Raw genomic sequence first — 25,832 nt, forward strand, 5'->3', positions numbered from 1 at the left:
AGATTATTCACATTTTTACCCATTTTCAAATTTAAACACAGTAGAAACAGAGAAAAATGAAATCTCACACAATTTACCTGTAACCTTAAGAATATTTGGGTAAAGGGCTCCATTCGGACAAGATACGAGGCCACTATCATGGCAGATGAATAGTGAGTACCATAATGATAAGCTGGTGTTTCCCCTGATGAAGAACAATTAAAAGTCACAAATGAAGAGGAAATAAAGAGGAAATGTTCATGACAAAATCAGCAGTAAATTAAGAAATTAATAGGTTTAAGAAGTGCTAGACTGTGTGAACAGTATGGCCCCAAACACATTAAAAATTGGTATTTGCAGCTTTCATATTTGCAGAAATAAGACTCTTTAAACTTTATGATTTGACACTGAAACCACTTACTTGAATTTTGGCAGTAATCCACTAGCCATAATTCAACAGTTTTTGCCCAGCGACACTTCACATTTAGCAGTTTTATATTTTGAATAATTAAAACATTCCAAGACAGATACCCTAACTTCTTCTAAAGGAGAATTTTTACTTTTAGCCTTTTCTATGATGCAGAATTAAAGGCTCAGTGCTCAAATATTTCTCAAAATTGCTGATTACAGATTTTGTAGTTTTTTTTTAATTCATTTGCTGGCAACAAACAGCCATCTGTACAAATGTCTTCACACAATTCTGCCCATCTGCTGGTATTGGACAGCACAGTAACTTTAGAATAATGGTCCTCAAACTTCAAGTAATGACCTATTAAAGTTGCAATTAAACTAAGGGATGGGGGAAAGCCAACAGGTGTTGAGGGGCACAAGGTTTGGACGGAGGCATCCCTTAGAGGAGGATTTATTAATGGGAATTCTCTATATCCTCGTAAAGAAGAGATGATACAAGTTGATAAAGTACAGGTAGGAGCTGAAAAGAAATACAATAGTCAAAAGAAAGAATCCCATTCAATTACATCACATGAAGGCAGACAACTAAATATTGACAAATTTTGTAAATGCTTGTATACAAATTCTAGATGTCTAAATACTAAAATGGGTGAACTTGAGTGTAAAATGAGAATGTCAACTTAATAGGAATCACAGAAACCTGGCAGAACAATGATAATCAATGGACAAGGTAATATGAGGGTATAAAATATATAGGAATGACAGAGTATGTCGCACTGGTGTGGGACAGGCATTATATGTGACAGACAACGGTCAAATAGAGTAAAAATCTTAAATGAATCACGCTGTACCAAGCTAAATCTCTATGGATAGAAATTCCATGGTTTAATAAGAATATAGCAGTAGGAATATGCTACTGACCACCTGACCGTGATGGTGAAATGGTCTAGGAGATTAGAGTGACTACAAAAATTGAAAACTCAATAATAATGGGGGATTTCAACTATCCTCCTATTGACAGGGTACATGTCACTTTAGAATGGGATGAAGAAATAAAATTTCTAGACACCATGACAGATTCTTGGAGCAGTTAGTCCTGGAACCCACAAGGGGAGAGGCAATTCTTGATTTAGTACTAAAGTGGTGCACAGGATCTTGCCCAACAGATGAATATAGTTAAACCACTCAGAATAGAGACCATAATGTAATTCAATTTAAACATCCTTGTGAGTGGGAGAGGGGGATATGAAAGAAGCCCACCACAGTCACATTTAACTTCAAAAGGGGAACTACACAAAAATGAGGAAGCTAGTTAAATAGAAATTTATAGGAACAGTCACAAGAGTGAAATACCTGCAAGCTGCATGAAAACTTAAAAAAACCTACCATAATAGAAGCTCAAATTAAATGTATACCCCAAATAAAAAAAAGTAAGAGGACCCAACAAATGCCACTATCGCTAAATAACAGAGTAAAAGAGGCAAAAAGGCATCTTTTAAAAATTGGAAGTCAAATCCTACTGAAGAAAATAGAAAGGAATAAACTCTGGCAAGTCAAGTGTAAAAATATAATTAGGCAAGCTAAAAAAGAATTTGAAGAGCAACCAGCAAAAGATTTTAAAAAAAAATGCTGTTAGTTTTTGTAGCTACATCAGAAGCAGCAAGCCAGCCAAACAATCAATGGGGCCACTGGATGACAGATGCTAAAGGAGCACTCAAGGAAGATAAGGCCATTATGGAGAAGCTAAATGAATTCTTTGCATCGGTCTTCACTGTAGAGGATATGGTGTAGATTCTCACACCTGAGCCGTTCTTTTTAGGTAACAAATCTGAGGAACTGTCTCAGATTGAGGTGTCAATAGAGGCGGTTTTGGAACAAACTGAGAAATTAAACAGCAATAAGTCACCAGGACCAAGTTCACCCAATAGTTTTGAAGGAACTCAAATGTGAAATTGCCAAGCTACTAACTGGTATGTAACCTATTGCTTACATCATCCTCTGTACCAGATGACTGGAGGATAGCTAATGTAATGCCGATTTTTAAAAAAGGCTACAGGGATGATTCTGACTATTACAGACTGGTAAGCCTAACTTCAGTACCAGGCAAACTGGTTGAAACTATAGTAAAGAGGAGAATTATCAGATACATAGGTGAACACAGTATGTTGGGGAAGACTCAAAACAGTTTTGGTAGAGGGAAATCAAGCCTCAGCAATTTATTAGAATTCTTTGAGGGGGTCAGCAAACATGTGGACAAGAATGATCTAGTGGATATAGTGTACTTGGATTTTCAGAAAGCCTTTGACAAGGTCCCTCAACAAAGGCTTTTAAGCAAAGTAAGCAGTCATGGGATAAGAGAGAAGGTCCTTTCATACATCAGTAACTGCTTAAAAGATAGGAAACAAGGTAGGAATATATGGTCAGTTTTCACAGTGGAAAGAGGTAAATAGTGGGGTCCCCCAAGGATCTGTACTGAGACCAGTACTGTTCAACATATTCATAAATGATCTGGAAAAAGGGGCAAACAGTGAGGTGACAAAGTTTGTAGACAATCACTCAAGATAGCTAAGTCCAAAGCAGACTGCGAAGAGTTACAAAGGAATCTTACAAAACTGGGTGACTGAATAACAAAATGGCAGATGAAAGTCAATGTTGATAAATGCAAAGTAATGTATATTGGAAAACGCAATCCCAACTATACATACAAAATGATGGGGTCTAAATTAGCTGTTACTACTCAAGAAAGACATCTTGGAGTAATTACGGACAGTTCTCCGAAAATATCCACTCAATGTGTAGCAGCACTCAAAAAAAATTAACCAAATGTTAAGAGCTATTAAGAAAGGGATAGATAATAAAATAATAAATGCCATTGTAGAAATCCATGGTACGCCCACACCTTGAATCATGCATGCTGTTCTGGTTGCCCCATCTTACAAAATATATATTAGAATAGTTAAAGGTACAGAAAAGAGCAACAAAAATTATTAGGGGTTAGGAACAGCTTCCATATGAGGAGAGATACTGAGACTGTTCAGCTTGGAAAAGGGATGACTAAGGGGGGGATATGATAGAGGTCTATAAAATCATGAATGGTGTGGAGAAAGTGAATAAGAAAGTCTTATTTATCCCTTCACATAACACAAGAACCAGGGATCACCTGATGAAATGAATAGGCAGCAGGTTTAAAACAAACAAAAGTATTTCTTCACACAACGCACAGTCAACATGTAGAACTAGTTGCAAGGGGATGTTCGAAGACAAAAAGGTTAAAAAAAACCTATTAGATAAATTCATAGAGGATAGGTCTATCAATGGCTATTAGCCAACATGGTCAGAGATGCAACCACATGCTCTGGATGACTCTAAACCTCTGACTGCCAGAAGCTGGGACTGGTTGACGGGATGGATCACTGAAAAAATCACCCTGTTCTGTTAATTCCCTCTGAAGCATTTGGCTCTGGCCACTGCCAGAAGACAGTATACTGGGTTAGATAGACATTGGTCTGATCTAGTATGACCATTCTTATGCTCTTGAATCATCAAACTCTGATTATCTGAAAAAAAGAGTATAATAGAAGGGAGTGCAGTATAACAATAATGGTGTGGACACATTCACAGACCATATTTTATTATTTAAGGGAATTGTTTTAAAATGAAGAAGAAAGTAGATGAATGATTATTTAAGTAAATACAAGCACTGGGAACTGAATGAAAAAGCTGTAGAAAATCTATGCAAAAAGATTCCTATTTCTTTGCCTTGTTTATTTTACTTCAGCAGTTCTCAGGCTGTGATCTGTGAAGAGCTGCCTGATCGTATGATAGTAGTTTTATTTATTTCTAGCCGCTAGACTCATTAAAAACTGCTCAAAATATATTACGTTCCTCATATTACTTTTTCATGTAAACAACTAGCTCCTGTGGATTGCTACGTGATCATAATCAGGACGGTAAGCGGTCCATGAGATACTCTCAATATTAACGTGCTCTGTGGCATGAAAGAGTTTGAAAACTCTACCTCTATTTTATAATTTTTTCGGCAGCAATTAGGATTTCTTAATATAATATTCTGCATATCCTTAATGGACCAATTCATGTCTCTCCTTAAAAGTGCCACCTTTTTTGCACTGGCACAGGCAGAAACGCCATACAAACCTAATAATAGGGAATTCATCCCTGTGCTGGTGCTCAGCTTGGTCTAGCACCAAATGGTGAGGACACATACATTCCCTAGACCAGGTCAGAGCAGCTTTGAGGGCTGCCCTAACTTGGGCCATTGCAATTACCAGAGAATAGATGGGCATAGAAATAATCAAATCTTTAGCAGCTACCCACACCAGTGACACATGTGTGGGAAGAGTAGACCTCTATGTCAGGGGGTATTCCCAAGTGGGATCCTCGGAGTTGCTTTGTGGCCATGTTTAAAAAGGACACTGGCATAAAGTGGCCATACAACAACCCTTTGCGCCCTCCCACAATATCTGGTATGCACATAGACAAAAGGTTTTTAGGGGGTTTTTGGAGGAAGACAACAAGCACACTGATTAACTTAAAATCTGCCCATCTCTGCTCTTCAAAATCTGCATTTGCACAATCACTTACCATTAGGATCTTCCCAATCTTTGTATCGCTTTTTGTACTGAGCTAATCTTTCATCTGTCTGTGCTCCCATCGGTTTGGCCAGGTTTCTGAATGTCTTGGGATTGGTAAGATCCAGTTCCTTTTAAAATAAACAAATACTGCTAGATTCTTAAAAGCACTTTGCACTGGTTGATCAGTGTGAGCAGTCTTATGAGCTACATGATATTTATCTTTTGTTTCTAGAGCCTCATATTGTAAGCAGCAGCAATTATTTAGCTCATCTAGTTACTTCTGCTTTTCTAAAGAATTTTTCAGCCTAATTTAAGAAGATATCTTTACTACATTCTAGTAGTGGGTGTGCTTTTGTGTCCCGCTTTCCCCACTCCAAAAAGCTACACTCAGCAGCATGTCTTCATCACAGCACCTTATCTCCACTCATACTGTCCAAACTAACACTAATAAGCCTTTTCCCCTTTTCCAAAACTAGGTTCATCACTTTCATAAAGTTGGAACTAAACTTCTTACAAGCCTTTGCAATGTCTCCCAAACAGGAATGCTTCCTTTATGTCACAAAAGCCACTGGGGAAACAGCTGAGAGAACTACTGTAGAGATTTACAAGAAACAAATTTATGACACACAGCATCCCTGCATTTGTGTCCATGCCAATCACTAGGCCATCATGCAAAAAACAGGCCATGGTCCTGCAAAGAGCTCTTTTGTAGACAGTCCTCTGTCTGCGCAGAGCTGCATTAACTTCAACAGGACTCTGCACAGGTGCAGGGGTCACAGACTGCATGGAGCTCATTGTAGGACTGGGACCTTACTCTACAGATTGAATGTGTGTAGTGGCATAAGAAAGTAAACTGAAATTAAAGATTTGGAAAACCGGATAGGTCCCTGCTCCATTGAGGTAATGTGAACCAACTATAACATTATCAAATCTTAAAAATAGCATGACACAGATAAGTTTTCATATTTACCACCGAATCATAGTCTGCAAGGATCCAGGGAAAGACAGGGTACTGCATGAGATCATTATAGGATCTGCCAGCCAGAGTGTTCAAGTGCATCAGGTACTGGAAATTACTGATTTCTCCTCTCTTAAAAAGAATAAATAATAGCATTTTAGTTCATTTTAGAATAATCAAACACTTACATTGACGGATCTTCACTGTGGTCAGCTTTCTGACACGATGCAAACTATAGCATAAAAGATTTCTGGAAACACTCTCTAGTACTGCATTTGTGTTGTCTCACATTTCTAATGGTGCAACAGTCTTGTTTCTTCCAAAATATTGCAAAGCAATTTGCTGTGGAGATGAGTGTTCTAGGGTAGTATATTTTCCAATCTACTGAACATGAGCAAATTTTATTCAACTCTTTCATTGCACATGACTATAAATTTTGGTTCTTCCTATAATATACGTACAGCAGAATCCTCATACTTACCTCCCATCTTTGTGTCACAGATTTCTCTCCCACTAGAGTGCTAAGCAAGCCAGACCTAATCGGAATAAGGTTGCGTCAGTATTGTTCTATTTAGCAATGATATTTTGGCTGCATCTTTGTAACATGGTACAAAACTTAAAGCATTAGAATTTGAATAGCTACATTTTAACCTGTAGAATTATAACTTAAAGCACTAATGATTTGCTACTGCTATGCCTTGCCAATGTTGTACAATGCCTATCTAACTGACATCCACATAAATCAGTGCACAAGTGTTAACTGATCTCTGAACAAAGGTAATTAAAATATTTAACCATGCATTTCTGTACAAGCACAAATTAACTTTATAAGACCCATATTATGAACAGCTTTTTAATACCTTGTAGCAAGTTCTTTTCATTCTCTTTCACAGTAAATAAACTAATTTGTTAATAATGTTAATTCACATAGTATACATAATTTTTGTGGGAAAATACTGGTGCCAACAGGATTTGTAAGTTAAAGGCAACTGCAGTGTAAAATTAAAAATTTTATGTGAATTCCCCTTTTCTTCTTCTCACTAACAACTTTCTGATGATCAGCATTTTCACAGCTAGCATCTCCAATCATTCATGTCAGTCTGGCTCAAGAAAGTGCAGTTTAGCACTGAAGATATATATTTCTCCAGAAGATCCGTAACTTTAGATAATGTAAGTCTCTTTACGTAGAGAAGCAAAGTGGGTGACCTAATACCTTATACTGGAGCAGCTTCTGTTGGTGAAAAAGACAACCTTTTGAGCTACACAGAGCCCTTCTTCAGGGCTGGAAAGGTACTCAGAGTGTCACAGCTAAATACAAGCTGGAACAGATTGTTTAGCGTAAGGAGTTAAAATATTGTAAGAGACCATTCAAGGTGAAGTGACCAGTTAACACCTCTGCAGTCATAGGACAAAAGAGGGGGTCAGTGGGTTACAAATGGTTGTAACAAACCATAAATCCAGTGTCTTTATTAAGACCATGGTTTTTAGTGTCTAGCAAAGTTATGAATTTAAGCTCCCGGGTTTGTCTTTTGAAGCTGTGTAGATTTCCTCTGAGGACAAGAACTGATAAGTCAGATATAGACTGATCTCTCTGTGAAAAGCGTTCTCCCACAGGTGATGTGGTGTTTTTGTCTTTTATCATTTTTCTGTGTGAGTTCATTCAAGAGCATAGTGGTTGTCTGGTTTCACCCCCATAGTTATGTCAGACCCATGGGTATTGAAAGGTGTGTTGTGGGGGGTACTGATCATTATAGTTGAGGAGATATGTCTGCAGGCATCTGTGGTTACAGCAGGGTCTGGTGCTGCTTTGAGCTGGTGAGTCCTGGTCTATAGGGAGCTTGCTTCCGATGAAGAGCTTAGATTACTTCACCCATCTTGCCTCTCTCTAATACCCTGGAACCAACATGGCTAGAACACTGCAAACAATAGTCTATTCACTTGACATTCTAAGCAATGGATTTTTAGGAAGAGAACCACATACCCTTGTTCTACACTGGTGTTAGGTCTCTGTCCAGATACAGACTCTGAACTGTCAGTTAAAGATGGAACCACAGCCAAAAACCTGCATTAGTTAAAAGAATAATTATTAATTATATTTATGTTCCATGTGTATCTTTTATTTAAGAGAGTGCAACCACCAAAACTCAGTCCAAATGACTTGATTCCAAGCAGCCATGTACATTCTTTGAGAAAAATTAAACTACTTGCTCTCGCTCTCCCACCCTGAAAACGTGCTGGATATTTAAATCTCATATTTAACACATGTAGCAAATTTAGTCTACATGCAATAATATGTCTACATGCAGAACGGAAAGTTTGTTACTTGATTATTTCCTTTCTAAAACTAATCCAATCTGAGATTTAGGTTTATCTGTGTGTGCGCCTGAAGCATGGAGAGGGCCTTCTGGGTTGCTGCCTGCAAGATTCCTGGGGATGATGCTCTGATAAGCATATTACCTAGAGACTGGCAGAGATGAGTTCCCAGACCCCTCAACTGGACTACTATCACTATTAACATCTTTGTACTCCAGGGGAGGACAACAGGCTCAAGTGTAACATTTTGTGATTTCTATAGATCAACTGGAGAAATTGCCAACAGCAGCACTTCACTGGAACATACAGATAAATTTCTGCCATATCCGCCAACATCTGAAGGTCTTCTGGAGAGATCTCAGTGAATGGAAGCTGGATTTTCCACCCTTAATTTTTTTTTCACTGACCTGTAAAGCCCCTTGAGGTTAGCTCAGCCTCCTTCTGATCTTTTTTTTACTATGGGGTTGAGCTCTGAGCACTCATTGTCTTGAATGACAGGTTCTAATGACCTGAGCTCTAAATAGTATAAAAAAATCATTCAGATGTGGGTTTTTTTTTTGTTTTTAAACATCTCTTGCCATGGGAGAGAAGATTAAGATGTGAAGAAGCCTGAAATCCTCAAGTATCTTTGTTGCACTATTTCCAATACACATCTGCGTGAAGCTGGTTGGTGTGTTGATGGTCACAACCTTATCAAACTTTTCCTTAAATAGGAATACTCCTGAATATTTTTAGGCACAGAGGATTTACTTTGAATGTACTTTCCCAGAGATTAAATTAAGTTCATGCCAGGTCACTGAGTTTTCTGCCATGGTTCTCGCACCAACCTCCAAGGATCTTTCTGATAAGAATGCTATAGCCAGGGATAACTTCTTTAACACCTTGAACTGCTCATGGCTCAGGGATGGTCTAAGATTTTAGGCTCTCACTCCATGAAATTGTGGTCTTGGTGAAACAGCTGAAGAAGTCTCAAAGTCCCTTCTGAGGATGGCTGTTACTTCCTGTCTACTGGGCCTTTTGGGAAAATTCCCCTCAGTGTAAACTGCCAGGACCTTTGTCAGGGATTATACTGCTGCATCAACCACAGGAAGGATGAAGAGAGAAACTTTGGGTACTAGAATCTCAGTTTATCAACTGTGGATTATCAGGAGCTTCTCACTCTTCCAGAATTATTTCCTGAAAGCAAGGATGCAGGTGTATACTAAATTGTGCCTTGGTTTTGAATGGGAGATATTTGCTTCTTCTGTTTCTCTGGCTGGATCTCAATAGCAGAAACTACCTTCCTCCCTAGGGTCTCAATTATGTCAGGAGGAATTGTGTCTCTCTACTTTTGATTGAGATTAACATGATCCAAAGGAGAGAGTTTCCCTTCTTCACAAGAGAATCTGGAGCTCATGAAAGAGGACCATCTGGGGTTTTTTTTGGTGTTTTTGTTTTCAGGCATTCTGAGGGAGGATTCTCACCCTTGGTGATGCACCAGTCTCTTTTCTTATTTGGAGCTCATGTGTGTGTTCCCCTATGCTCTTTGGTCTCTACTATGTAACTGAAGAGATGATACAGGAGATCACCATCATTCTACACCAACAGGCAAGGCGCCAAGTAATGGTCATCCACTTAAATATGGACAGGAACTTTGAGCTTTAACCTTTGGATTGGACTGGGGTGGGAGGGGTGAGGGAATTTTTTAATTTAACCTCAAAGAATCTGTGATTGGTGAAGAGAGTCTGGCTTTCTGAGTCCCAGGCTGTTGTGCGGGGGAGGCAAAGGCCTCAGTATGACATTCAGACTCTGTGCTCCTTTCTCTGGCAGGCCTCAGGTTTGTGGCCTAGGAGCAGTTGAGCCAGAAGTCTCATTTTGTGGCTCCCATGATGGTTTCCTCACAGATGAAGCACCACTTGCCCTTCTACATGCCTCAAATGGCAGCTCCACAATAATCAGAAGACAGAGAAGTTCTGCAGGGGATCCTTTTCAGGGCATAACTAGCTGAACATCTGAAGGATTTTGCTTGCTGCTGCTCCAAAATATGCTTTTAAAAAGGGACTGCTGAACTGTTGCTCTGTTTGTGCTGCCAACAGGTAGAGAATACGACACAAGGGTGATGCAGTATGGTCAAGCCACAGGGCCCCACCCATAAGTCTGGACTGTCTCCTGTATTTGCATAAAGAGGAGCAGCTTAAATGCGTCAATTAGGGGAGTGGTCAAAACCCAGGAAAGAAAACTGGTAGTCCCTTAGTGTGGGAGAGCCATTCTACCCAACTCCTCTGTCAATTGCAACACAATGTCAAACTAATTACAATGTTACCCCTTAGCTGAATATCTGTTAGTACTGCAAAAAGCTGTGGGTTGGTCTGTGTGGAGAAAGGTAATCCATTTTGTGAAGAACTCAGATATTTCAAAATTTGATTCTGAACAAAACCCACAAAATTTCAAAAATCCCTGTGAATGGAAATGGAGCCCTGACGCTCCATTCAGGGTGTGCCGGGCAGGCTGCCCCAAAGCCATGGACCCCAGAAGCCCTGAGGTCCCTGACTCTGTGGCAATCCATACGGCACGCTGTTCTGGTGCTGCAGACCCTGGAAGCCCCAGGCTGCTGAAGATCCATGTACTCTGGAAGTCTTTGGGTCCCTGGCTCCAAGGCAATCAGTTAGGTGGGTTGCCACAAAGTGGCAGACCCTGGAAGCTTGAGCTGATGAGGAGTTGTGGACCCTGGAAGACCTGGGGTTCCTGCCACCTTAGCTGCCTCAGACTCGGGAAGGCTGGCAGGGTTCCACAGGGCCCTCATCAAAATCAAAGCATTTTGGTGGAAAGTTTCAATTTTGATGAAATGATAAGTTCTGATGAAAAAATGTTTTGTCAAAATTTTCTAACCATCTCTATTGTCTACACTAGAACAGAGGTTGAGGTAAGATTGGAGTGTGTTAGCTAACCACAAACCTTATCTCTAGAATAGACATGGATTAACCGTTTTAACCTTGATTCAGCTGGCTGAGTCTATAGGTCTACCCTCTGTCTGAAGAAGGATCTAATATCAACCTCTTTTCCAACATTCTTTTCTTTTTCAAACAGTGAGATTTTATAAGTATGAAGGGGGGGGGGGCGTGGCTCATTTTCTCATCCAATCTTGAACTTCATTCCCTCAGAAACAGATATAAGATGTCTAGTTATCCTAGTGGCTTTCATTTGTTCTTCAGATCTCACTGTTGTCTGAAATCCACAAGCAAACTTATTTTATTTGTACTGTGGCGAGGGAGGCCTGTTCTGCCCCTCCGCAGGTCCTGTACCCTTTTTGGCTACGCTGGTGGTATGGGCTGGGTTGGAGCGGGGTGTGTGGGGGGGTGGACCAGTCCCACTCTCTACCCGGGCCCCAACCCAGGGACCCTGTGAGGAGTAGCCTCAAACTGCTTAGTCTGTGAGCTACTACCTTCCCTGGGTCACCTGTCCTTGGCCCCACTGCTCAGGGTCCGCTTCCTGGAAGCGGGGCGAGGGTTTTTTCCCCCTCCCCTCCTTGCCATGGGTCTCTCTGTCCCTATGATCCCGCCATTTGGGTGAGGTCACCCCACCTCAACTCTGTTACTTAGTTGTCTGGGCGGCCGGGTCCTCCTTCAGGCCTCTGTGCCTATGACCCTTGACCCTGCTTGGACAGGCTTCTCCTGAACCTTGTGTTGCGGTAGCAACAGCAATCGCTCCAAGTTCTGTAGCTGCTCCATTCCTCCTCTCAACTCCCTTTCAGCTGCCCCTATCTGCCTGACAGGGAGGCTTTTAACTGCTGGGGGCAAGCCCCTTAATTGGTCTCAGCTGGCCTAATTGCCCTGGAGTAACCTCAGCTGAATCACCCAGGGAACAAGGATTTATTGATCCTGGGGCTAATATATATGCCCTCCAACACTCTCCTGTAGCCATCAGGTCTGGCCCTGTTACAGTACATACAACCCTCTCCTCCATGTGTCTGGAGGAGTTCTCTTGGGCAATAGCAAAATCTCTTTTCCCCATCCCAAAATTTTAAAATATGATTTATGCAATATACCTGGACCACCAGAGACTAATCCAAACCCAGGTTTTTCCAAGTATAAAGACAATATATTCAGCCAACACTCAGGGACAAGGCAGGTTAGTCATTACAGGTATATCTATGCTATATGCATCATGTATAAATGATGTAGAAAACTCAAATGTTTCTAGGTATTTCTAATGTGTCTTCCCTGTGGTACCTGGGTGTTCTATACAATACAGTATCTATAGATCATGGGTTAACTGACTGGTACAGTTTCTTTGCAATGCCTACAATATGGTGTTATATGGTATGATATATCTTGCAAAGAAATTGATTACATCTGTATGGTGGTGTGGTCTGCCTTTTCCTGGGGCTTATGCGCATTCTAATGTATCTATCAGAAAATAATTTCAAATAATTTCAAATTTCAGACCCTTTTTTTTTTAAACAGCAACACTACTACTAATGTTCAGTTTAAATCACTGTAATTTAACTCATTTTGGAATACCTTTGATAGACTTTATTTCTAACTCCTTTCTGGAAAGCTAGAAGATAGTTCCGTCCATCTCCCGAGAAAACTTCAACAGCAATTGGCTGGAAAGAAAGATAGAAGAAAAATATGGATATCAAAGGATGTTACAAACAACAGGACTAATGCACTACTGTGTCACCTCTTAGAATCAGCTGTCTTAGCTCACAAGTGAAATAAATTTGGTTAGCCATAGTAAATGATTGACAATGATGACACCAACTTAAAAACTGCCCTAGTCAGTGCTGTCAATCAGTCTATTTCCAGAACATTAAAACACACTCTGTCCTCTAGTAAAAAATATATGTGCCAACATTTTCAAACATGGATGCCTAATTTTAGGCACCTCAATCCATATTTTGGGACTCCAAATGGCCTCATTTTCAAGTTGCTGAACACGCCCAGAAATTAAAGTTTTTTGTTTTTTTTTAAATGACACTTTCAGTAAACTACAATGCTGGCTAATTTCTCTCCACCCCCATCCAACCCAAACAAAACAAGTGTCACCTGTAATAGATATCTCCTTTTATGTACTTCCTTGATATCTTCATATGCAAAAATACTGCATGTTCTTTTGAGCTGACTCGGACCTTGCCTTGCTCCTCTAGGTATAATTGGCTCGTGCATACTGTAGGTAACAAGAGGAAGGAAACATAAAAATAGTGACGACCAATATGTATAAAAAACTATTTTTCAATAGTATGGAGTTTATTAAGCAAGGCAGACTGCAACTATAAAACTTATTATTTTCAAAGTATTCACAGAGGAAAAACTACTATTGTAAATTAGTAAACAAAAGTTTAAAATGATTCCTCAATGGTTAACTTAATTATCTTTATTCTGAACTACAATTGTCTATGATATTTTATTAGTATAAGTAATAATTAAACCAATAATAATAGAGCCAAAATAACATCAATGATCTGAAAAAGTAAATTTCACAGCTAAATACATGATTTATACCTAATTCTCTGCATATTAATGATGATTGTGGAAGCACATGCAGTTCACATGACCTTCCTAAGTTTGATATTACAGACTTTTGGTCTTCAATCTTTCACAAAGTATTCTTGTCTATTTACTAAACAAGCTAAACTGACTATTAATCCACTCACTTTGGAGGCAGTGTCTCAATATCCCGTATTTCCCTGGTGACTGTCATTGTAAATCCATCGATTACATAGAAGTGTTCTTTACCAAACAGAAGAAGCCCCTCACTGGTGTCTAAACCTTGAACTCGAGCACAGCGGTACATGTGCTGAATCTGTAATGAAATCCATAGGATTAACAAAAGCAATTTTATTAATTTAGCTCAAGTTCAGTCTGTTACCTTGTTGGATGTCATGGCTTGTTCTACCAGACATTTTCTTATTTGTAGGCACAGCAATTTTGTGCTACTTATTTTATTAATTAAAAATACATGATAAAGATGCATCGGACAAATGAACTAAAAACGGACTGTAATAAAATTGTCGGTGTATAATTCAGAACAAACGATATATATACATCAACATCTACATACACTCAACCATTTTTTTTCTTTTCTTTTTACTGTATTCTGTATCCATAAAAAGGATAAAAGTAGGGATTCAATAAAAGAAGGAGAATTGACTACGGCCCAGAGTCTGTTAATAATATTACCTAAAACAGCTATATTTGCTTTGTTTAAAAGATAACCAAAAAATGTAGATTAAAATAGAAGACTATTTTTCTCTATTATCCCACAGAAGAAACACCTAAACAAATTGTGGTCATCTGTTAGAAGAACCAGCAGGCATGGAATTTAACTAGGAAATGGGAAGACAGACACTGACAAAGGATTAATAGAAACACAGCAAGGCACTGCAAGAGATCTTTTAAAAACATGTTTTAATCTGAGATTCAGACACTGTATATGAAAACTGAAGACTTTTCCCAGCTTAGTTAGATATACAAATTAATTTTAATTCTAACTTATCTACAAGCCAAGTGGTACTAGACTATGACCTTCAGTTGAGAGGTATTCTAACTATAATAATAATAATAGATTACATAGGATTATTGAAGAACTTCAATTATTTTCTGCTTGTTTTCTCATACACCTAAAAATGAACAATGTAGATTGGATAGCAGGTGTATCGAAATAGTGTAGATTGTTTTTCTGCAATACTTCAGGCTAAGATTTTTTTTCACTCGTTTAAGAAAGTTGTTTGCTCACATAGTGAGCAAGTCCGCTTCAACAGTGAGCGCAGCATTCCCGTAACTACACAATGAGGACTGGACACAATGCTTGTGTGGTAATGTAACCTCCTGCTCCAATTAGTTACAATTTTATAACCTAATTTTGTCAAACCACCAGATCTTCAGGAGATGGATCGCAGCTCCCGCTTCTTCTATGCCCTGGAGAAAAGGAGGGGGGCCAAGAAGCACGTCACCTGCCTTTTGGCAGATGACGACGCCCCCCTCGCGGAATCGGTGGAGATGCATGGAAAGGCCAGGGCCTTCTATGCTGACCTCTTCTCCCCGGATCCGACCGAAGCCACCGCCTGCAGGGTGCTCTGGAATGAACTCCCCATGGTCAGCGCAGGCAACCAGGACTGGCTGGAGCTACCTCTCACTCTGGCCAAGTTCTCAGAAGCCCTCCGTCTCATGCCCACCAATAAATCTCTGGGCATGGACGGGCTGACTGTGGAGTTCTACCATGCGTTCTGGGACATACTCGGCCCAGACCTTGCCACCGTCTCGGCTGGGTCTGAAGGCAGAGAAGTACGCCCCCTCTCGTGCAGGCGGGCGGTGCTTGCCTTGCTACCCAAGAAGGGGGACCTCAGTGACCTTTGGAATTGGCATCCTGTATTGCTCCTCAGCATGGACTATAAAATCATAGCCAAGGCCACCTCTCTGAGGCTGGGATCCGTGCTGCAGGACGTGGTCCATCCCGACCAGACCTACACCATCCCAGGCTGTACCATTTTTCATAACCTTTATCTAGTTCAGGACCTCCTGGAGCTTGTGTGTAGGGATGATCTGTCGTTTGCCTTCCTGTCCTTGGACCGGGAGAAGGAGTTCAACTGGATGGACCACGAGTATCTCCTGGGCACCCTGCAGGCGTTCGGCTTCGGGACCCATTTTGTGGGTTTTTTCCAGGTGCTGTATGCCTCCGCAGAGTGTCTGGTCAAGCTCAACTGGACCCTGACCGAACTGGTCAGCTTTGGGTGAGGAGTGCATGAAGGCTGTCTGCTGTCAGGCCAGCTGTACGCTCTGGCAATTGAGCCCTTCCTCTGTCTCCTCTGCTGGAGGTTGATGGGGTTGGTGCTCCGTGAGCCAGAGCTGAGGTTGGTCCTGTCAGCATACGCCAACGACGTACACCTTGCGGTCCAGGACCCGGGCGACCTGGCGCAGCTGGAGGCCTGCGGGACTGTCTACTCAGCAGCCTCCTCCGCCCAGGTCAACTGGGTCAAGAACTCTGGCCTGATGGTAAGAGCCTGGTGGCGGGCGAGCTCCCTCCCACCCGCGCTTCAAGCCATCTGGTGGAGCGTGTGTCTGTAGCTCTATCTGGGCATTTACCTTTCTGCCACCCATCCCTCACCAGTGGAGAACTGGCTAGATTTGGAGGGCAGGGTGTCTGAGCAGCTGCGGAGATGGACAGGACTGCCTCTCCTTTCAGGGGAGGGCACTGGTGCTCAATCAGCTAGTCCTGTCCATGCTCTGGCACCGGCTCAACACCCTGGTCCTGACCCCAAGCTTCCTGGCCCACCTCCAGAAGACTGTTCTGGAGTTCTTTTGGCCAGGACTGCACTAGATCTCTGCGGGGATCCTGAGTCTTCTCCTGGAGGAGGGAGGGCAGGGCCTGTGCTGTCTCCACAGCCAGGTCCACACCTTCCACCTCCAGGCCCTGCAGAGACTCCTTTATAGTGCAGGTAGTCCGGCGTGAAGCCACTTGGCGCATACCTTCCTCCGCTACCTCCAAGGGCTCCGATACGACCGGCAGCTCTTTTATCTCCATCCGAGAGGTCTTCCACGAGATCTCTCCAAGCTGCCGGTCTTCTACCAGGACCTCCCTCCAGGCCTGGAGGCCTGTCTTGGCCTTCAGGCACCTTGCAGCCACTAAGGGGGAGGACCTCCTTGCAGAGTCCCTGCTACACAACCCCAACTTTGTGTGCACGTGGTGGAGACCTCCTTGGTGTGACGGAGATTGGTCCTGGCAGGATCACCAAGATCGGAGACCTCCTGCACTACGACCGGGGAGACTGGGTGGATACCCAGGTGCTGTCTTGGTGCATGGGGCTCTCCACCCTTCAAACCCCCTGGCGCATAATCCAGGTGAGGGTAGCCTTGCCCCCCCCCCACTGCTCAGATTTATCTCGAGTGGGTCCTGCGAGAGAGCGCTCCCCGCTCCTCCTTCAGTCCTAGCCCTCCGGAGCATCTTATCGGGCTCTGGCCCTGTGAGGCCCCCCTGGTCAGTCCCTTCCCTCGCACCAAGCCGGCTGCACAATTTGCAGCCGGTCCATTTTCTAACTGTGCTGAGGGACCTTCTCTACACGCTCGTGCTCCACACCCTTCATTTCCTTGCCCTCGTGTCCCGCCCAGACACCAAATGGCGGGACCTACTACCACCTGTAGAGGGCAAGGACCCCCAGTGGGCCAGCCTCTATTCCACCCTGACCCCACAGCCCGCCAGGGACATCAGTTGGCAGCTCCTTCACAGAGCTGTGAGCACGGGTGTGTACTTGGCGCTGTTCACCCCCCACCCCGACACCTGCCCCTTCTGCGGCACGAGGGAGACTCTGGCGCATATTTATCTGGAGTGCGCCAGGTTGCAGCCCCTCTTCTGGCTCCTCCAGAACCTGCTGCTCTTTTCCCCACACTTGCTTTTATATACATACCCCATCCGAGGCCCCACAAAGTCGTGGGAACCTCCTCATCAACCTTCTCATAGCCCGGCCAAAGTGGCCATCTGTAACACCAGGGAGAGGAGGTTGGCTGAGGGGCTGTCTTGCGAGTGTGGGGCCTATTTCCGTTCCTCCATCTGTTCACACATCCAGGCAGAGTTCCTCTGGGTGGTGTCCGCTGGCTCCCTAGATACCTTTCGGGAGCAGTGGGCGCTGTCCGGGGTTCTCTTCTCGGTGTCCCTTTCCGGTACCCTCTGTTTCACCCTTTGACCCTCATGCCCCATCCTGTTTTTTCATTAGTTGTCCCCCCTAATCAGTTGTATCCTGGGTTCAGTGAATCCTCCCCTTAGGCTGGGGAGGGACCTTTAGCAGTGAGCACTCCATGGATTACAAATAGGATCACTCTCCTGCTGCCCTCTGACTCTACTGTATCATAAAATATATTAGGAACAATAAGAATCCTGACAATGGGATTGATCCATTAGATGGCAATGGAAAATTATCAGTAGTAACACAGAAAAAGTGGAAGTATTCAATAAATATTTCTGGTGTATATTTGGAGAAAAATCATGGTGTATTCTCATTGTATAGTGATAACATTTTTTCCATTCCATTAGTATCCCTGGAGAATGTTCAACAGCAGCTACTAATGTTAGACATTTTAAAATCAGAACGTCCAGAAAACTTTGCATCAAAGATTTTTAAAAGAACTGGCTGAGGAGCTCACTGAACTATTAACGATGATTTTCAATAAGTCTTTCTTGGAGTGTGGTGGAAGTTTCAGAAGAAAGCTAATGTTGCGCCAATTTCTAAAATGGGTAAATGGGATGACCTAGGTAATTATGGGCCTGTAAGTGTGATATTGATCCAAAGCAAGATAACGGAGTGGCTGATATGGGACTTCATTAATAGAGAATTAAAGGAGGGTAATGTAATTAATGCCATTCAACATGGGTTTATGGAAAACAGATCCTGTCCAATTAACTTGATTTTTTTTATGAGATTACAATAGTAGTCTGGGGGTCTTGGTACTGAGAGATGCTGTGTACCATTGAGGAGCAGGGACTCTGATTCATCCATTATTGAGAGGTCCTTAGTATATTGTGGTAGCAAACAGGGGATCAGTACCGATGCAGGGATGCAGTAGTTGAAGCCGAAAGTACCGTCAATGAGGGGCGCACCAAAGCAGAAACTAGTGGTGGTTGATGTCATTGCTTGCTCAGTGCCGAGGGTGCTGCATGCATGGGTACTGACAGCTGGGCTGAATGCACAGTTAAAGATGGCTGGGCTGAACTTGATGGTGCCAGTCCCAAGGCTCTATATTTACCCTCCTTGCCCCCCCAGTCTCTTCTTTCTGCCAACTCCGGCAGCATGGATGGGGGGTGGGTTGTGGAATGGACATGAGCAACACATCTTGAAGAACAGCAGTTAGTGGTAAGTAACCTTGTTTTCTTCTTTGAGTACTTGCTCATGTCCATTCCACTATAGGTGACTAACAAGCAATACCTTTGGAGGTGGGTTGAAGTTACTGGTGAACTGCCCTCAGCACTGCTCTGCCAAATCCCACGTCCTCTCTCACCTGCTGGACAATGGGGTAGTGGGACGTGAAGGTATGCACCGACGACCAGGTGGCAGCTTTGCAGATGTCCTGCACAGTCACTCTCTACAGAAAGGCTGTAGACGAGGCTTGAGCTCTGGTTGAGTGCACTGTGATGGTTCCCGGGAGTGGCACCTTCGCCTGCTCGTAGCAGAACTTGATGATGCATGATGTAATCCACGAGGAGATGTGCTGGGTGGAGACAGGTGAGCCTTTCATCCGGTCAGCAACTGTGACGAAGAGCTGTGTCGATTTCCGGAACAGCTTTGTATGCTTGATGTAAAAGGCCAGGACTCATCTAATGTCCAGCAAATGCCATCTTCTTTCCTCCTCCGAACCATGAGGTTTGGGAGAAAACACGGGGAGAAAAATATCCTGATTACAATTAAATTGGGAAATCATCTTGGTCAGGAATGCCGGACGCGGCCTCAATTGAACCTTGTCCTTATAGAATACTTTATGAGGGGACTCAGAGGTCAAGGCCCTAATCTTGGAGACCCTCCTGGCTGAGGTAATGGCCACCAGGAAGGCTACCTTCCATGAAAGCAGGAGCAGAGGGCATGAAGCCATGAGTTCGAAGGGGGGCCCCATGAGTCTCAAGAAGACCAGGTTGAGATCCCTGGGAGGCACCAAGTCACGGACCTGAGGATAAAGCCTCTCCACCTCCTTGAGGAACCTGACCGACATGGGATGGGAGGAACAGTGATCTCCCCTCTAGTGGCTGATGGAAGGCCAAAATGGCCGCCAGGTGAACCTTCAACGAGGCCAGCGCCAGACCCTGGAGCTTTAGCTGGAGCAGGTACTCCAGGATTGCCTGTATAAGCGAGAGGCTGGGCGGGATACCCTGGGACTCTGCCCAACAGGTAAACTGCCTCCACTTAACCCAATACACGACTTGTGTAGAAGGCTTCCTGCTGCCACGCAGGACTCGCTGGACCTGCACCGAGCAGGCTCTCTCTGCCTGTGTCAGCCACAGAGCCTCCAGGCCATGAGGTGCAGGGAGTCCAGGTCCGGGTGCAACAGGCAACCATGGTCCTGGGATAAAAGGTCGTGCCACCTTGAGAGCTCCAGGGGCTGGACGATCAAAAGGTCCAGCAGAATAATGAACCAGTGCTGCCTCGGCCAGGGTGGAGTGATCAGTATAATGTCTGCTCTGTCCCTTTTGATTTTCAGCAGGACCTAGAGCAGAAGCGGAATGGGTGAGAACGCGTACATGAAGTTCCCCATCCAGTCCATGAAGAATGTCGGAAATCGACCCAGACTCTCAACCCTGGAGAAAGCAGAACCTCGGACACTTCTTGTTCCAGGCCAACGCCAATAGGTCCACTTGGGGAACGCCCACTTCCAGAAGACCATAGACGCCCCCTCTGGGTGTAGCGACCTGTCGTGGCGGAGTAGAAACGACCTGTTGACGTGATCCGCCTTGTCGTTCTTCACTCTCGGAAGGTAAGAGACTGTCAAGTGGCAAACGTGCCTCATGGCAAAGTCCCACAGACGGAGAGCTTCCTCGCAGAGGGCTGAGACGCGTGCTTCCCTTGCCTGTTTATGTAGAACACGGCCGCGGTGCTGTCCGTCAGCACCTGCACCACCCTGCCTGTCAGGAATTGGAGGAACACCCTGAACGCTAGGCGGATGGCCCTCAGCTCCTTCACATTGATGTACAGGTGCCTCTTCTCCCTCGACCAGACCCCGAGTGCCTAGGTTGGTGCTGATGTGGAACCCCCCAACCTACGTCTGAAGCGTCGGAAATTAGGGTGACTGACGGGACCAGTTCCTCGAATGGAACGCCCTTCAGCACTGTCCTGGGAGTCCGCCAATAGTCTAGGGAGGCTAGGACAGGCGGGGGAACTGTGACCACCCAGTCCAGTGGGTGTCTGATCGGAGCATATACCGAGGCTAACCATGCCTGAAGAGGTCTGAGTTTCAGGTGAGCGAGTCTCACTACATATGTGCAGGCTGCCATGTGGCCTAACAGCTGCAGGCAGCACCTGGCTGTTGTCGTGGGGCATCAGTGCAGGTGGGAGATGATAGAGACCATCACCTCGAAACGTCACTGAGGCAGGAAGGCTCTGTCCTGGGAAGCGTCCAGGGTAGCCCCAATGAACTCTATTCGTTGCACTGGGGTTAATGTGGACTTTTGTTTGTTTATGAGTAGTCCCAGCCTGCGACACATGGAGCAAGTGAGGGTCATGCTGTCCTGCACTTGGGACCTGGACCTGCCCCATATCAACCAATCGTCCAGGTAAGGAAAAATCTGCACACCCTTCCGTCTCAGGTGGGCAGCCACTACCGCCATGCACTTGGTAAACACCCCTGGGGCCGAAGAGAGGCCAAAGGGCAAGGCTGTGAACTGGTAGTGGGAGCCAGCCCCCATGAAGCGAAGAAAGCGCCTGTGGCTGGGGAGGATAGCTATACGAAAGTATGCGTCCTTGAGATCGAGGAAGGCATACCAGTCTCCTGGATCCAGGGTAGAGATTGTGGAAGCTAGGGAGACTATGTGAAATATGAGTCTTTTGACATTTGTTTAGATGACACAGGTCTAATATGTATCTCAGAACTCTCTTCGCCTTGAAGATGAGGAAGTACCTCGAATAGAACCCTTTCCCCCTTCTGCATTGAGGGACCATTTCCACTGCTCCCAGGTTCAGGAGGGTGTTCACCTCCGCTCAGAGGAGCTGCTCGTGAGAGGGGTCTCTGAAGAGGGACGGAGGGGGAGGGTTGCTGGGGGGGTAGGTGTAAACTGCAGGGCATAGCCCCCCAACACTATCCCAAGGACCCAATGGTCCGAAGGGATTTTAGCCCATTCAGAGTAGAAGGGTCTTAGCCTGTTTAGGAAGGGGCAGGATGGATCCAGGAGAGCAGTCGGGGCACCACCCTTGGGCACACCATCAAAATTGCCTAATCTGGTTGCCCGACCCCCTAGGGGACCATTGTTGGGGAGCTAAGGATGATCTAAGGGGCTGATTCCTTCTTCTAAACCCCCTATTTCTATCCTGTTGTCTATAGAGTTGGAAAGGTTTGGGCTGGAAACTTGGCTGCTGCTGCGCCTGGGGGCGTGACTGACGCCTAGAAAACTGGGGCATGTAAAGGCCCAGGGAGCGAAACTTGGCCCTGGAGTCCTTCAGACCGTGCAACTTTGCATCACTCTGGTCTGAAAATAAGGCCGACCCATCGAAGAGGAGGTCCTAGATGGACTGCTGCACCTCTTGGGACAGCCCCGAGGACTGCAGCCACAAGCACCTTCGCATACAAATTGCGGAGGCTATAGCTCTGCCCGCCGAGTCAGCAGCATCCCAGAACATCTGGAGCGCTGCTCTAGCTACTGCAGTCCCCTCCTCCATGATAGTATTAAAGTCTGCAGCCTGGTCCTGGGGCAGGGCCTCAGAGAACCGTCTGAGGGAGTCCCACAGGTTGAAATTATACCTGCCCAGGAGAGCCTGCTGGTTGGCAATTCTAAACTGAAGTCTTGCCGTTGAATAAATCTTTCTCCCAAACAAGTCCAGCTTCTTATTGTCCTTGTCTTTGGGAATCGACCCTGCCTAGTCCGCTGGTTCGCAGTGTCTACTACCAGGGTTCCCGGGGTGGGGTGGGTAAACAAACACTTAAACCCCTTGGCTGGGACGTAATATTTCTTCTTGGCCACCTCTGACATTGGGGCAACCGAGGAAGGGGTTTGCCACAGGGCCTGCACAATCTTAAGGACCCCTTCGTGAACTGGGAGGGCCACTCGAGCTGGGGCAGCCGCCGCCAGCACATTAAAGAGGCTATCCACAGCCTCTTTTAGCTCCTCCACCTCCAGCCCCAAGTTGGAGGCAATCCTCTTGAGCAGCTCCTGGTGCACCCCGAAATTGTCCAGTGGCGCAGAGTGGTCCTTGGAGATTGCCTCATCAGGTGAGGAGGAGGAGGATTGCAGTGGTGCAGCCTGCGGGTGTGCCACCTCCTGGCGAAAGGTTGTACCTGCTAAGGTTCCCTCCTGGGGGTCCGACTCCTCATCCGAGGATGCCGATAGGCCTTCTCCTGTACAGGAGGCACAAACTGCACCCTGACGATTTAATGGATTGGGGCCCAAGTCCCACCTGGAGACCCCATGGGGCCCAATAAGGCCATTGGGGCAGCTACTGTCCTTGGGGCCAGCCTGGGACTAACTGCGCCATGGGCTTTGGCACTTTATGGTGGAATCCACTTGCCCGACAACTGCCCCCCTGGGAGACCTCAAGCATCATTGGAGTCAGCAGCCCTGGACCTGCAGTACCGTGTTCGTACCATGTCACGGGCACCCCTCCGTGCCGGGGAACACCCCCTTGATGCCTCTGACTTGGACGATGATAGGACTGCCTCCGTCACCAGGAGTGGTGCTGACAAGCGGGGGTCACGCTCCGAAGAGCTAGAAGTACCAGAGCATCATCTCGGTACCAACGATTTCCGCCGCCACTTGCCTTGCGGCTCTGCAGCAGCCTTCGGTGACCGAAGTCGGCACCGTTCCGAACTCCTCGGTACCGAGCCAGACTCCAACAACCGGGTTCTGCCCTGCCTCCACACGGATGAAGTCTGCGGTGCTAGATCTTCCTCCGACGACCGGGTTCTGCACCGCCTGGGTGCGGGCGAAGTCATCAGTGCTGGAGAGCAGGAACGGGAGCTGTCCGAACGCTGCCTGGCAGACTTTGACTGGTGCCGCCTCCTGGCTTGTGCTGCCTCTGGTGCCAGGGATCAACGTTGGCACCAAGAGGGAGACTCCACGTCCCGTGTTGGAGCGGGTCGGCTTGATGACACCGACCTGGAGCAACTACTAGGTGAGCGGTTCTGCTCTACCCTAGTGACTGTCAGGAAGATCTTCCTCCGCCATTCAGGGGGACACAACACGGGTTTCCCCCGTGACACTGGCCCCTTCTCCTTCGGCAGAGGTGGGGGGGCGTAGGTGGCGTAGCCAAGGCCAACAAGGCTCTTGCCATCTGAAAAGCCTCTGGTGTCGACAGTGTCAGCAGGGGCACTCTCCCACTCCCAGGAGTCGGGGGAGGCTCCCTAACCAGAGATGCAGGAACCGGAGAAAGTCTCGATGGGCCAAGTCCAGTGCATCTCCATACTCGACCCCACCCGTACCAATGGCGCAGGGGAGTTTCCTTGCTCTGCACACTGCTTCCTCTTTTTCTTTGGTACCGGTGATGTTGCATGGTGCTGAGTTGGGGGTGGTGCCAACGGCACGCTCGGTACCAAAGCCACACTCGGTACTGAGGCGGAGTGGGTCAGCTCGGACGCCGGGCAGAGTGCTGCCTCCATCATCAGGGCTTTCAACCGGATTTCTTGGTCCTTTTGAATCCTCGGTTTGAAAGCCCTGCAGATTTTGCACTTGTCCTTTCTGTGGGCTTTCCCCAGGCACTTAAGATAGCTGTCGTGGGGGTCGCTGAACAGGAAGGCCTTCCCGCAGGAGGCACATGGCTTGAAGCCTGGCAACCAGGGCATGGCCCAGCCGTGTGAAGTCCCAGCAGGGACTACCTTATCTCTAACTACGTTTAACAACTACTTAACTAACTAAAACTAAATACAGAATACAAAACAAGTCCAAACAAGGGGAATAGAACTTGCTGTGAGCACGGCTAGTTCCAGCAACTGTCACGGGCAGAAAGAAGGAACTGAGGGGGCATAGGGCCGGCAGCGCCTTATATACCGTGGCATGTCCACAGGGCTCCAGGGGTGCCAGAGCCAGCCCTATGGGATCTGCCTAAGGGGAAAAAAGTTCTGGGTAACCATGCACGGAGGCGTGCAGACACTTATAGTATAATGGACATGAGCAAGCACTCGAAGAAGAATGTGTTTTAGGAAAACTAATGCAATAAGTATGCTCCTTCTGTAGGGAATAAGGACAAATTGTCAGATTCCAGTATCCCTTTTTTATGGCACTCGTGATGGTTTGTTCATTCATATTTATAACAATCACTTGGATATAATGTCACAAAATTAAACAAGATTTATGCTACCAGACTGCTGTAACAGACAGATTCGAGAAGTCATTAGTGATTCTCCATATTTTGAAGGTAGGAGGAGCAGAGACAGTGTATATATTCATGTGTACTCTCACATATGCTGGGAGCCACTACAAAGATTCAATTCATCTCCCCCAAGCTCAGCAAGAGTACAGGAGGAAGGTTGCTGGAAGGCAGCTGATGGCACAACCTCATATAATCCCCAATACACACTAGTGAAGAGGCATAATGTAGCTTACATTTTGTTGCCCTGTTGGTACGCAGGTACGAGTCAAACATATTGTACAAGCACTATTTTCTTGCAAAGGTTTGCAGCTGGACAGCATAAAAACATCTCATGCTTTAAGTAACATTCAACAACAGACAAGAAAAATCCAACAGAACGCAAAGTGAAACAAGCCCAATGTCAGGCCTTGAATATATTTTTTCAGTATTAAAACAAATTAACCACTATGAAAAAAACACTAATGAAGTTTAAAGTGTTCACTTTATAGGAAAATATATTTCTGTGCAATCAAAAAAGATAAATTTGTACTTTCCCATTTTGAGTACCATAAATGAATTACTGCAATAAAACCGATTTAAACAAAATAACTAGATATTCTGTGATCACAGA

At 45.3% G+C, this 25,832-nt stretch overlaps 1 protein-coding gene across 10 annotated transcripts in view; it reads right to left on the reverse strand.

Annotated features, from left to right (window-relative positions):
- Positions 1–25,832, reverse strand: part of WDFY3 (WD repeat and FYVE domain containing 3) — a 325,380-nt gene that overhangs the window by 28,766 nt on the left and 270,782 nt on the right. For all 10 annotated transcript variants that reach the window (XM_067557105.1, XM_067557104.1, XM_067557103.1 and 7 more), the window contains 8 exons: positions 13,889–14,037; positions 13,281–13,401; positions 12,753–12,838; positions 7,922–8,002; positions 6,422–6,476; positions 5,953–6,072; positions 4,993–5,110; positions 78–184 (listed from right to left, as the gene is read on the reverse strand). In XM_067557105.1, the coding sequence (XP_067413206.1) occupies positions 78–184; positions 4,993–5,110; positions 5,953–6,072; positions 6,422–6,476; positions 7,922–8,002; positions 12,753–12,838; positions 13,281–13,401; positions 13,889–14,037 (837 nt within the window). The remainder of the gene's footprint in view (positions 1–77; positions 185–4,992; positions 5,111–5,952; positions 6,073–6,421; positions 6,477–7,921; positions 8,003–12,752; positions 12,839–13,280; positions 13,402–13,888; positions 14,038–25,832) is intronic.

Source organism: Emydura macquarii, unplaced genomic scaffold (assembly GCF_026122565.2).
Source record: "Emydura macquarii macquarii isolate MOO-44397 ecotype Brisbane River unplaced genomic scaffold, CSIRO-AGI_Emac_v2 contig_1790, whole genome shotgun sequence".
NCBI classification, from domain to species: Eukaryota; Metazoa; Chordata; order Testudines; family Chelidae; genus Emydura; species Emydura macquarii.